Genomic DNA, 13580 nt, shown 5'->3' with positions numbered 1-13580 from the left:
AGGACTGCACAGAAGACCAATGATGAAAACAGGGTTCTACATACCTGTAATTGATGTTCATTCAGTGTCTTCTGTGTAGGCACACATCCATCCTACCTGCTCTGCTGCAAGTTCTATGCTTGTGATGACTCGGGTGGAACTGAGGAATGGGATGCTAGACTATTGGCCATGTGACTGTTGGAGTGGGAATGGATTCAGGGAAGGGTCTAGCACTGTCCGAAGTGTAAAAGCTTTAACACTGTCTGAGGCTTATGCTCAATCCCCATTGTGTGCCTACACAGAAGACACTCGATGAACATCAGTTCCAAGTAAGTGCAACCCTCTCTTATTTCAGTGAAAGTGAGCATGGTGTAGCAGCTAGTGGATTGAATTCAGATCTGAGAGACTCAGGTTTGAATCCCCACTCTGCCATGGTCCAGGGTGACCTTGGACCAGTCATTCTTCCTTAGAGTAATCTACTTCATGGTAGGTGTTCTGATTTTGTAAGCTGCTTTTATTCCCTATTGGGAAGAAAAGTAAGATATAAGTATCTACGTAAATAAGTGAAGATCAATAATGGCAGCCCAGACCGAGCTTCCTCTGCACAGAAAAGTCTTGGTTACCACATATTCTACACTCTAATATATTAAGCAAAGCAAGTACATTTGTATACATTTATTCAAAGATTATTTCTAGAAATGAAGAATCTGCAGAATTTGGAACTTTTGGCTGGGATTTTAGTGGTGAAATAGTTGAAGGGGTTGGATATAATAGAGAAACTTCAGTTCTAATGCAGGCATGCAAGGTAGGGTTGCCAACTCTGGATTCCAGAATTCCTAGAGATTTGGTGGTGGAGCCAGGGAGAGTGGTGTTTGAAGAGGGGAAGGACCTCATTGGGGAATGATACTGTACACTCCATTCAGCAAAGCCATTTTCTGCAGTGGGACTGATTTCTGTAGTCTGGAGATCAGTTGTAATTCTAGGAGGCTGGCAAAAGTAGAGAAGGAATAATGATGAGGAGTGCTAACATTGTAAAATGTTTCTAAGCTGTTAGACCAGGATTGTCTTTTAATACCAAAACTGTTTGTTTCAGTGTTCACTCAGTACCTACAAATCTGCAGCTACACTTTGCCTTAATTTTCCATTAAATGTTCTTTTTGCTTCCCATGAGTGGAACTTAACACTAACAAATGCAGATGTGAATGGTATTCAGACAAACATTTTTAACAGTCCTGTGAGATCTTCATTATACTGCCTGCTTTTTGAATGCATTTCCCATTCTTATGGAAAGTTAACTATATTCCTATACATACCGTGTTTCCCTGAAAATAAGACAGTGTCTTATATTAATTTTTGCTCTCAAAGATGCGCTATGTCTTATTTTCAGGGGATGTCTTATTTTTCCGCTCCCCAGCTGCATGCTCTGGCATTCTGTTCGACGGGCAAGCTTCCAAACAAAAACTTTGCTATGTCTTACTTTTGGGGGATGCTTTATATTTAGCACTTCAGCAAAACCTCTACTACATCTTATTTTCAGGGGATGTCTTATTTTCGGGGAAACAGGGTATTACATTTTGATAACAGAACCAGTGGAACTTTGTTCAAAACCATGAAATGACGTATTGAATTTATGACATTTCTGATATTTAATCCATGTGTTTTCTAATTTAGTGTAGCAGTTTTGAATATATTTTGACAGATTTTTGATATTTCCTGGGATCCATATCAGCTCAACAGATTAGCTAGCTGTGGTGTGAAACATATCAAGGTAAACTTGTTTTCATACTTTGGCATAAATTGTTTATTATATTTTCTTTTTCTAATCTTGTTTTAAGGCATAGATGTTACATAGCTAACTCAGAGTTATGAGATAATTTTCCAGTACAGTTAAATATTTATTTATTTAAAACATTTATATGCCGACCTTTCTCCCGAACATCTCAGAACACAAGGCAGGTAAATATAAAGTGATTGTAATGAGAGACTTCTGTCATGCAATGAACAAAAGAAACATGGTATACTTTAATATTCTTTTTTACCATTTCATCAAGGCTTTGACTGATCTAGAATGAAGTAACCTTACTTGAATTTAAATGAAAAGACCTAATTGTAATTGCCAATTTTATTTATTTATTTTTGTTTGCATTGCAGTTTTTCCCAACAGAACTTTTAAATTAGCGGTTACAGCCAGTGTCTCATTTTTATTTATATCTGAGCTACAAACTATCCACCATTTTGCTTTGCTGTTTCAGTAATACCTGCTCCTGTGAGTGCACAAGCAAATATTTGAGTAAATAGGTAGATCTTTTTTCTATCGGTTTTACTAGCTAAGCATATTATTGGGGAAAGAACATGATGATAAATATACTAAAATGTTTCTCCATGACCTAGAAAATTAGTTTCCATGATAAGATAGGGTCATAAATATTGATAATTGAGATCTTAACGGAGAAAGTGTGTCAGGGGGCTGTGAGTATAGCCGGGCAGAAAACGTTGAGGAGATAGTTATGTTCTTCTGAACCTTTCATTTCAGGACAGAGGGGTGCTTCAATTAGTGTTCATCCCTGCTGGACACCATAGCTAATGTGGACTTTTATAGGCTGTGGCTGGCACAATCTAAGGAAAATTATGCCTGCCCTAAACTGTCTGAGGCCCATATACCTGTCTCTCTTGGTACAGAGAGAACTGTCTCTCTTGGTATGTTCCCCAAAGAATGCCTTGTTCAGCCAACAGTAATCTGCTGGTGGTCCTGGGCTCAAAGGAAGTCCAGCTAGCCTCAACCAGGGCCAGGACTTTTTCAACCCGAGATCTAGCCTGGTAAAACACTCTGTTCAATGAGACCAGGGCCCTGCAGGATCATATGCAATTCTCTAGGGTCTGTAAGAGGCAAATGTTTAAGGCAACTATGGTTCCATCCATCCTGTCCCTTTTCCATCAAGTCCACCATTAATCCCTCAAAGAATCTGTTATCATTTTCCACCATCTTGGAGATAGTCATGAATGTAGATGTAAATTATTTTGTCATATTTTACATTTTTAACATGTTTTATTTATTTGTTTGTTTATTACATTTATACCCCGCCAATCTTTGGGAGGAGCTCTAGGCGGTTTACATGTAAAAGATATTTAAAATACAATAATATAAAAATATAAACATTAAAACCAATTTCCAACAAGATGGCATAAGGGAAAAAAGCCTACATAGGAGCATAGAAGGCAGATGTGTGTGTCATACCCAGACAAAGGTCATGGGATGATATTTTTAAAAAAGGCATGCCCAGCTGGCCAGGCAGAAAAGGCCTAGCAGAACAACTCTGTTTTACAGGCCCTGCAGAACTGAGACAGACTCTGGCTGCTAGGGAATGCATTCCACCAGGCTGGGGCCAGGGCTGAAAAAGCTCTGACCCATGTCGATGGCATCCGAACATTCCTGGGGTCTGGGACCACCAACAGATTCCCCTTCGCAGACTAAAGGGGTCTGAGGGCAATAAGGGAAGATGTGGTCTTGCAGCTATGCAGGTCCAAGACCACTAATGGCCTTAAAAGTTATCACCAAAACTTTGAAGACGACCTGGTGATTGACAGGCAGCCAATGAAAATCTTTTAGGACAGGTGTTATATGGTCCCGGCTAGAAGCTCCAACTAGGAGCCTAGCAGCTGGATGCTGTACAAGCTTCAAATTCTGGATCAATTTCAAAGGCAGGTCAACATAGAGCAAATTACAGTAGTCTAGCCTAGAGGTGACCATCGCATGGATGACTGTGGCTAAATCAACCCGTGAGAGCTAAGGGGCCAGCTGCCGCACCTGTCGTTCATGGAACAAAGCCGCCTGGGCTGCCTTTGTGACCTGGTCCTCCAACAAAAGAATGGAGTTCAGAGTCACACTCGGGCTCCTTACCGATGAGGCAAGATGGAGGGCTTCGTTGTCTAGAACTGGTAGCTGGAAATTCCCCAGCCGATCCCCCTCCCCCCGGCTGAGCCACAGAATCTCCGTCTTTGGGGGATTCAGTTTCAGCCTGCTCATTCTCAACCAGCCAGCCAAATCTACTAAACAGTGTGGGAGCGCTTCAGGGGCAGAGGCCAGTCGTCCCTCCATCGTGAGAATGAGCTGGGTGTCATCCGCATATTGATGGAATCCCAGCTCATATCTCCACGCCAATTGGGCCATATAGGTATGAAACAGCATTGGGGAAAGGAAGGCCCCCTGCGGCACCCCATATATGATGGGGTGCCACCTGGAAAACTCCCCCTGACACTACCTGCAGTTCTCGGCACTAGGTAGGCACTAGGACCCAAACGGAGCATCCTAACAGTCCAGCACATGGCGAATGAAGTTACAATTCTGTTAGCAGTATAACCCAGTTAACCCAGTATAACAGATTTAAAATAAAGTTATTGTATTTCTCCCCATTCCATTAGTGCCGCTTTCCACTAGCTCCCAGTTTTTCCCATTGCCTTAATGATGGGACAGAAGTTAGATGGTAAATAAATGTTTGCCTCTAATATACAAAGGCTTTGGAAGCATTTGCAGAGGAAACGCAGTTGGAAAAAAGGGGAGTGCTTCCTGAACTTTACCCATCTGACACATATTACTCTCTGCAACACCTCCTCCCTGGATGCTTTCCCTGCAGATGGATTCTGAGATGGGAGTAGTACAGCATATATGTATCAATATAATATAGTACTAAACAAAGTACGATGAGATCTTTATGGCTTCTCCATCATCTGCTACAAATGTTCTGCACAGTCTGTTTCTGTTCTTACTTTATGATTTGATTCTAAATTTAAGCAGACATATGACTGTAAAAAATAGAGATTTAAAACTTGCTCAAGAAAATGTAGAGAGTTTTTGTTTTAAAAAAAGTCAGATCCACAGTTTTGCCAAATTCTTGGAGGTCGTCATCATCATCATCATCATCATCATCATCATCATCATCATCATCATCATCATCATCATCATCATCATCATCATCATCATCATCATCATCATTATTTTGGCTTCTCTATTTGGAAGCACACTGTCTGACAGATTGCAATTATTTTTCCTTAATTAAGTGTGTAAGTTTTTAGGAGCAGGAGGGACATAGAACTAGTTTTCTTCATTCTTTCTGCCAAAAATCTTGCTCCCCTGGTGGAGCACTATGTTCAGATGAGGAAAGGTTTTGTCAGGAAAGATGCCATTTATTGTATTTTCTAATGATGGTGAACACCTGTTGTTGTTTTTGGCATGTGGGCTTTTGTGAAATTGTCCTGATTAACCCAACCAATTAAGCTAAATTCATAACTGTAAACAAAGGCATGTCAAAAATTAGTTTCCTGCAACTGAGCACTAATATTGCTGGAAGATCACCACTGATCCAGTTTCGTAGGGATAGAATTAAATTACTTTTATATGTCTCTGTTATGTAGAAATGCTATATCTTGAAATACTATTGCACGGAGTTTGTGAAATATAAACTTGAAAACTGGGCTGTCTGTCCTCACCTTCTTTCATTTGAGTTTTTCTGTGACTAAGCCCAGGCAGAAGTGTAGCCAGTGGAAATGGAGCCCGGTGCAAAATCTGAGTTTTGCACACACACACACCCTGGTGTGGACGGCCTCCCCATGACCAAAGGCCTCCCCATGACCTCCCCCACTATGACCAAAGAACAATTTTTGCACCATGTCATCTCAAAGTCACAATCACATTATAGAATATGCCCCAAATCACAAATCTGAACACATACCTCAACTCACAAATCTGGACTCCCTAGTTGAAACAACATTGAAAGTGATTCTGTTGGGATATGTGTGTGTGTGTGGAGGAATCCACCCTGAAACAGGTGCAAAATCTGAGTTTTGCACACACACACACTCAGATTTTGCACCCTGAAACAGGGTGGATTCACTTTTAATGTTGTTTAGACTAGAGTGCTCAGATTCTCCTTTTCAATCCACTTTAAAGGGAGAATCTGGGCTCCCTAGTTTAAACAACATTGAAAATGATGCTGTTTCAGGGTAGATTCCCCACCCACCCCACAAATAGCATCACTTTCAATGTTGGTTGTTGTGTGTTTTCCAGGCTGCTTGACCGTGGTCTGGCAGATCTTGTTCCTAATGTTTCACCTGCATCTGTGGTTGGCATCTTCAGAGGTGTATCACAGAGAGAAGTCTGTTATATACTGTGTCCAGACTTCTCTTATTACAGACTCCTTTCTATGATACGCCTCTGAAGATGCCAGCCACAGATGCAGGCGAAACATTAGGAACAAGATCTACCAGACCACCGACACACGGCCAGAACACCCATAACAACCAGTTGAATCCATCTGTGAAAGCCTTTGACAATACTTTCAATTTTTTTAAATCTAGGGAGCCCAGATTCTCCCTTTAAGTCTACTCAGAAGGGACCAGAAGGGACCAGAATCTGGGGAAAATTTGACTGTGCCTGTCAGGGGAGCAGTGTTTAAGTTAGCAGTACCAAAATTTCAGGCTACTTTCAGGAGACTATCCTGATGATATCACCCAGGTTTAGTGAAGTTTGGTTCAGGGGTCCAAAGTTATGGACCTTCAAAGGGAAGCCCTGCTTTCATCCTCCCCCCTGCTGTATAGGGTCCCTAACATCATCGGGACCCATCATTCTTCTTGGGAGAGTTGCATATGGGTTCATGGGATACTGTTTTAGAATGAAAATTTTAAACTTTTATATGTTTATGTTTATATATGCTTTTATATTGTTCACCGCCCTGAGCCCTTTGGGGATAGGGCGGTATACTAAATCAAATAATAAATAAAAAAATAAAAAATAATCTCCCATTGGAAACAATGGGGGATGGGGCACTGCCTTTGGGGGTCCATAACTTTGGACCCCCTAAACCAAACTTCACCAAACCTACCTGGTATCAGCAAGAGACTATCCTGATGATACCACCCAGGTTTAGTGAAGTTTGGTTCAGGGGTCCAAAGTTATGGACCCTCAAAGGGAAGCCCCATCTACTATTAGCTCCCATTGGAAACAATGGGGAATGGGGGCACCCCTTTTGGGAGTCCATAACTTTGGACCCCCTGAACCAAACTTCACCAAACCTGGCTGATATCATCAGGAGTGTCACCTGATGATAACCTGAAATTTTGGTGCTGTTAGTCTAAAAATGGCGCCCCCTGCAGGCCGATAAATAAAAACACAAAAATATTTTTTTAAATGCATTTTTGAGGTTTTGGAGTCCCCTTCAGGCATGAGCCCAGTGCATCGTGCACCCCCTCATCCTCTGGTGGCTATGCCACTGAGCCCAGGTGGCCATCTTTTTTGAAGTGAACTGCTCACTTCAACTTTCCGTGGAATACAGGGTTGAAATTTTGCATAAATATAATCATGAGCAGCTGATTGGGTGCAGTTTTGGGTTTGTAAATGTGTGTATCAGGCACAATTTTCACAATTTGTGCATTCAGTCTGTATTCTCTGTGAAATAATTATTGCTGCAAATATAAACCAGAAGCAAGAAGAACCATATACCATGCTTGAATTGCCTGGAGAAAGAGCGGGATAAAATTTAATCAAGAGACAATCACTTACAACCCTTCTCTGTCTGCTTTACTCTTTCTTTGATTTTAAGGCAAAGAGGATATTAATATGGTTAAAGATAGGCTAAAAAAATTCATCTTCTGCAGCATGGGAAATGGCAGGCATTATTCCAAATTAACTCTTACAGGGCTCCTCTGAATAGAATTCTTGAAATTATAGTGGAGGAAAGGGTGCTGAGAATTCTCTACTACAGATCCTTAATTCTTCTACAAAACATACACACTCAAACCACAAGTTCTAGAATTCAATAAGGACTTGGTATTTCTCAGTCACTTTGGGGACAATCCTAATGAAGCCTACTCAGAAGTAAACCCCATTTTACTTCATCTCTTTGTACCATACTGATGGGTTTGTGCCTGCTCAGAAGAACAATTTGGTAGTTTCTAAAACTAGCTTTTGTGGCATAAAGACCTCCCACCCACTCCAGGAACTGACTCTGCATATCTTGGTGGGGAGGAGTATGCTTTCCCTCTCAGTTTCTTTTTGCCTGTAGTACTGTCAACCTTTTGGAGATTTCTCAGAAAACCCTCCAACTTCTTGCCAGAGCTAGCTATTGTTTAATCTTCTTCTTTTTTTACTTTTAATATTGTTCTTTTGGTTTTAAATATATATAGTCTACATAGTTGACAGTTTCCCATCATTTTTGTTGTGCTTCACACCTATGGCAGCTTCCACCATTTTTAAGGAGCATAAGTTGAGCTGAGAGAATGTATGGTCAGAATTTCAGATGTTGTCTTTATTCCATAGTTTTGGGCCTTGTGTGGAAATGCCTTGACAGCCAAAAGAGGAATATTTGGGAAGACAGGAGACCTACAAACTATCCTCTGTTTGTCCTGTGCAAAAGATGATGTTACATACTCTGGTGCTTTAAACGGAGATATCTATGTCTGGAAAGGGCTAACCTTAGTCCGAACGATTCAAGGAGCTCATGGTGTAAGTTGCCTCCTTATGCTACTAAAACCTACGCATCTTCATCAAACTTTCTGTTATGCCATTGAGATATTTAAGTGATTGTGGTCTCTGTTATACATAAGCATAAGCATAAGCATTTTATTGTCATTGTGCACGCACAACGAAATTTACAGCAGCATTCCTCGATGCACACAAATTTCAGACTCATACATCATCCTCACTTTCCCCTTCCTCCACCCATCCCTACACAGCCCCAAATACATCAATATGAAGCAGCATTTTTACTAGAATGATGCCTTGTGGGTAATCAAAAGCCTCTACTTGAGCCCTGGAAGGCTATCAGTCCTTGGACCCTGATTAGTAATCCCTTCTACACTCCCTCGTCTTTTCAGATAGTTCATTGACAGATATGTTTCTCCAAATTTGCTGGAGCAGACAGGAGCCCTCAAAAGCACCCCTAATAATTAAGGACCTTACTTTTATGTTTTGAAGCTGAATTCAGCTTCTGAGTCAACCAAGATTTCACTTCACTTACTTACTTACTTACTTACTTACTTACTTACTTACTTACTACTCTTCTACTTACTTTTACTTACTTATTTCTTATTTACTGAGGCCGCTTTCCTCAAGAGACGCGTTCTCCCTGTCGCTTCCACGCCGGGCGAATTCCGGCTGGTATGGAGGCGAGTGTCGCCGCATGTATCACGACGCGATCACCTCAGCAGAGTGCCAGGGCAATGGCAGGCGGCTCCAAGACAGAGCCGCTTTCGTCTTCTTAGCTCGGTGCTGGCCGGCCGTTGCTATTGGTCACCATCGCCCGACTCCCACCTGGGTCGGAGGACAGCTGCCATGGACTTCACGGCCAGCAGGCTTACCTGATAGGACAAGGTGAGTGGGATTTGGCAGGGAGACAGCGGGGTATGTTTCAGGCGCCGTTTGCAATCAAGGCCACCGGAAGATCGCCTCTCAACAACAACCCTTTAAAGGGTTGTTGTTTAGGGCAGCCCTCCCAGACGCCTCTGGGGTAGTGGGGAGGGCAGCTCAGGTCGAAGTGCCACAAGCGTAACGCCGGTTCGTAGAACGGGCGTCTGGGGGGCGGAGTTTTCATCACTTCCCAGGTCATTGCCGCTTTTGGCCCATGAGCGGGCTTACTACTTTACTTACTTACTTACTTACTTACTTACTTATTTCCACCTTCTTATTCAAAAGAGCATCCAAGGCAGCTAAAAAATATAAAATCCTACTTTGATACATCAAATAATTATCTATTAAATAAAAAAGTCTTCCCAGGGAAATGGCAGGACCTCTACATACCAGCTTCTTTGAAAAGCACTAGCAAGCAAAGAGTGGGACTGACCTGGTGAAAATGTTCAGCCTAAATAGCAAAGTCCTCCAGGTAAAAGGGGGTTGGATGTTTGGATTTCAAAAGTGGTCTTGGTTTGACCCCTAGCCTTTAGCAACGAACTATCTTTTGTCTCACAAGTGAAAGCATGTACATACATAGGGTCGCCAGACCCTTTCTAGGGATGGGGGATCCCCCACTTCAGGTCTTCTCTTCCCAAAAGCAAAATGGGGTCAAAGTCTTGACATTGTTGATGCAATGACATTGCTTCCAGAAGTGACGTCATCACATTGTCAACAAGGCAGACACTCTGATATGTGGGTAAAACTCTATGGTAAAAACAACCTCTACTATAGAGCCTAAATACCAGAATGGCTCCCTTGTTGTTGGCAACATGATGACATCACTTCTGGCCATGACATCATCACATCAGCAATGTTGAACCCTAGACATCATTTTGCACCTGATAAGATACCCCATCTCCTTCCCTGCTGGGTGCCAGGGTGTTTCTGGCAACCCTATAGCATACATGAGAGTGGTAAGTTGCTTATACATAATTAAAACTACAAAATGCACAAAGCAAGCTATGATATTGTGATTAGGATTTATACATCCCTCATTCACCAGCAGGTGATGGGGTAGACCCAGGGAATATTCTAGTCTCCTGTCTTTCCCATGGATAATAGGAGGTAGTGGTGGTGCTCAGGAGCATTCTGCAGGGCCCAGCTTTTTAGTGGTTATTGGAACGGCATAACAACAAGTAAGTGGCAATCATCATCCTGTGTTTGACTGGTTCCACTAGTTAGAATCCTGCGGGTTTCCAGATAAATTAGAATTGTTACCTTCATAGAAGCCCCACTCAGCATGGCCAATTGGCCACGCTGGTAGGGGCTGATGGGAATTGTAGTTCCTAAACATCTGGAGAGCCGCAGGTTCCCTACCCCTGCACTAGCCACTGATGATAATACAGGAAAACACACTGAGCTTGTGAAAAGTGCCTTTCCTTCAAATAAGCAGAAGCCATTGGTCCAGCAATAGGAAAGGGGCAGTGGCTCGTCTGGAGGGCCCTCACCCTTTCTCTGGTACTATCTATGTGACTAACAATTATTTACTGAACAAGATGTGCTCTGGCAACTCCTTTTCATTTCACTATGAAAATCTCAAGAGCATTTCCCAGTAGAATTGACCACAGCTGTCATACTAATGTATGCTGCAAGAAATGTTTAATACAGAATAATGTGGTTTAATGGAGATTCATCTGCAACAAAAATTCTCCCTATTAAGTCCATTTTCTTTCAGTTCCAGTCAAATCCAGGATTCTGATTGAAAATCTCTCATTAACAAGTGTCTCTATTTCCAGGGTGTTTGTGAAAATAAATTTTGCTTGCTTGTTCAGCTGGTTGGTGTTGGCTATTTTGAGTAATTTATGCCCGTGTTTAGAGGATCTGGGAGGCCAAGAGTCGTAGCATCTGAGATACTCAGATCTAAGTTGCCATCGAAGCTTGCTGGGTGACCATGAGCCACTCACACACTCTCAGCCTCATTTACCTCATGGAGTTGTGAGGATAAAATGGAGGAGAGGAGAACTATGCAAGTTACTTTGAGTCCCTGTCGGGGGAAAGGGTGGGTATAAATGAAGTAACTTAATAAATCAGTGTTCCATCATCTTAACAATCATGAAATAATATTCAAGGAAGTGACACATGACCAGTTGTCACATAATACACAAGTATTTTATGTACTTCTGCTCTCCATTGATGGAAAAAGTATGCCTGTAATGGCTGGGATAGAATCTGCCCCTAACAATGTGGCATGAAACCCTTTGCAGACTAATTTGTGTTTTAAAATAACTTATGACAAAAAAAATTCAAACCAACTGTGTTGTTAACAGGCTGGAATTTTTAGCATGTATGCATGTGAGGAAGGTTTTGCTACTGGTGGAAGAGATGGCTGTATTCGGCTATGGGATACTGACTTCAAGCCAATAACTAAAATTGACCTCAGGGAGACTGAACAAGGATACAAAGGTAATTTTTTAAAATGATGTTTAAAAGATTTTCATTTCAGTAATTGATTTTGTTATATTTCAATGTATTTAAAAGTATGGATATTTGCTTCTTTCTTCCTCTCAGTTTAAGGAAATTCATTCAATAGGTTGGCTTGAGCCAGGGAAGCAGTTGTGCCAGCCTTTATCATTCAAAGTGAGACAATACATCATAGCACAAGCTAAACCAATGGAAAGCCTGACTCTGCTCCCCACATCAGCCATTTGTTGTGTCCTGCTGACCCATTCCTTTTTGGACTGATATGGGATTAGCTGGTCAACTTTACCAAGCTGAGGGGTTTTTTGTTTTTTGAATCTGTGTATTGTTGAAAGCTTGTCGGGTATTCCGGGCTGCGTGGGTTCTCCTACTCTGACTTTGAGTTTGATAGTTAGATGGCAGGATTTTGGTTTTCCTCCTGGATGAACCTGGTTTAATCTTTTCATTTCTCTTGAAAAAGCAAAGTATGCCCTCTCTCTGTACATCAGCAAATCTATCCTGTGATCAGTTTGGAGTAAGTTGATTTAGCTCTGTTTCACCCTATTGCAGGATATTTCTGATTCAGGAGATTTCATTGTTTGATGGGCAAAGGCAAGACTGCATCGCTTGTACAGCTGAATTTGAAACATAACTGTGAAAGGTTCCCAAGACTGTTCCTTTTAGTCCTGCAAGGTCAGAGTAAAAACAAGCAAACAAATTATAGCGTAAAAAACTTTATAAAATCCAAGTAACTGCAGGGTTTAAAGCTGCTGTTGATCAGTGTCAGCTAGATGTAATTGGGGAGCATCTCTTAGGGGTGCACGTATAGAAGGCTGAGGGTTCTTTTTTCTTATATGTATATAAATAGCAAATAAGCTATGTAACTCATTTATAGGTTAGCAAATATAAACACAGTTCCATGTAGAATTCCTGGACTATGTTGGACTAATTCGAGGTTCCGTACATTTTGTAAGGATCTGGAGAGTCAGAATCGGTTGCCATGGTACGTGGGAGTGCAACATTTTTCCTCAAAATGATAAGCCGCTTTAGGGTGCCATCATTTATTTATAAATGCCACTTACACCTAATGTGCTGTTTGTAAAGGTCTATCAGTTTTTCTCCTGCAGGGGGTCTAAAATGAATTCCAGTCTTAAAGGAATTTTAAGTCTTTAAGAAAGAAAGCTCTCTTCAGGGGTGCATCAAATTAGTGTCATTTATTCTCTGTTGACTGTCTAGAAAACACCTGGGAAAAAGCACAGAGGTTTAAAGAAAACTGTAACCGGGGTGTACAGTTATAGATCATCAGTGCTTACTAATTAGGGTAGAATTCCATCTGCAGGGGATTGCAGAAACATTTTTATGGTTGCGTTTGGACACATGGTGAGGAGAATCATAAATGGAGCAGAGGATTCCATCTCCTCCACGCACCTGGCCTCCACATGTTGGTGGAAGCATCTGCCAGAGCATCTGCGCAACTGAGAGCCGATGTAGTGTAGCAGTTTAAGGGGGGGGGGGTTAAAAGTGGGGAGAATCACATTTAAATCACCACTCAGCCATAACATTGATAAGTAGAGTGTATCGATATATATTTCCGGGTGGGGGGTGGGGGGATGGGACGGGACACAATGGACTGGTTCTGTGCATACTTTGACCTGGTTCTGAGGCTGATAAATCCTCCAAAAATATTCCTGTGGCATTGAGGAAGCAATCCCTGGGCCAAACTGAACATGTTGACAGCTTCTCAACATCCACGTACATGAACCTC

The 13580-nt window shown here is 41.7% G+C and overlaps 1 protein-coding gene across 9 annotated transcripts in view; it reads left to right on the top strand.

The window, feature by feature from the left end:
- EML6 (EMAP like 6) overlaps nucleotides 1–13580 on the top strand; it is a 174983-nt gene that overhangs the window by 54968 nt on the left and 106435 nt on the right. For 7 of the 9 annotated variants that reach the window (XM_048518623.1, XM_048518616.1, XM_048518607.1 and 4 more), the window contains exons 5-7: nucleotides 1679–1747; nucleotides 8288–8473; nucleotides 11686–11821. In XM_048518623.1, the coding sequence (XP_048374580.1) occupies nucleotides 1679–1747; nucleotides 8288–8473; nucleotides 11686–11821 (391 nt within the window). The remainder of the gene's footprint in view (nucleotides 1–1678; nucleotides 1748–8287; nucleotides 8474–11685; nucleotides 11822–13580) is intronic. The other 2 variants (XM_048518594.1, XM_048518631.1) reach the window with 2 other exon arrangements.

The sequence above is a fragment of the Sphaerodactylus townsendi genome, linkage group LG01 (assembly GCF_021028975.2).
Source record: "Sphaerodactylus townsendi isolate TG3544 linkage group LG01, MPM_Stown_v2.3, whole genome shotgun sequence".
Taxonomy (NCBI): domain Eukaryota; kingdom Metazoa; phylum Chordata; class Lepidosauria; order Squamata; family Sphaerodactylidae; genus Sphaerodactylus; species Sphaerodactylus townsendi.
The sequence above is the reverse complement of the archived record's forward strand: the minus strand, read 5'-3'. Positions and strand labels throughout refer to the sequence as shown.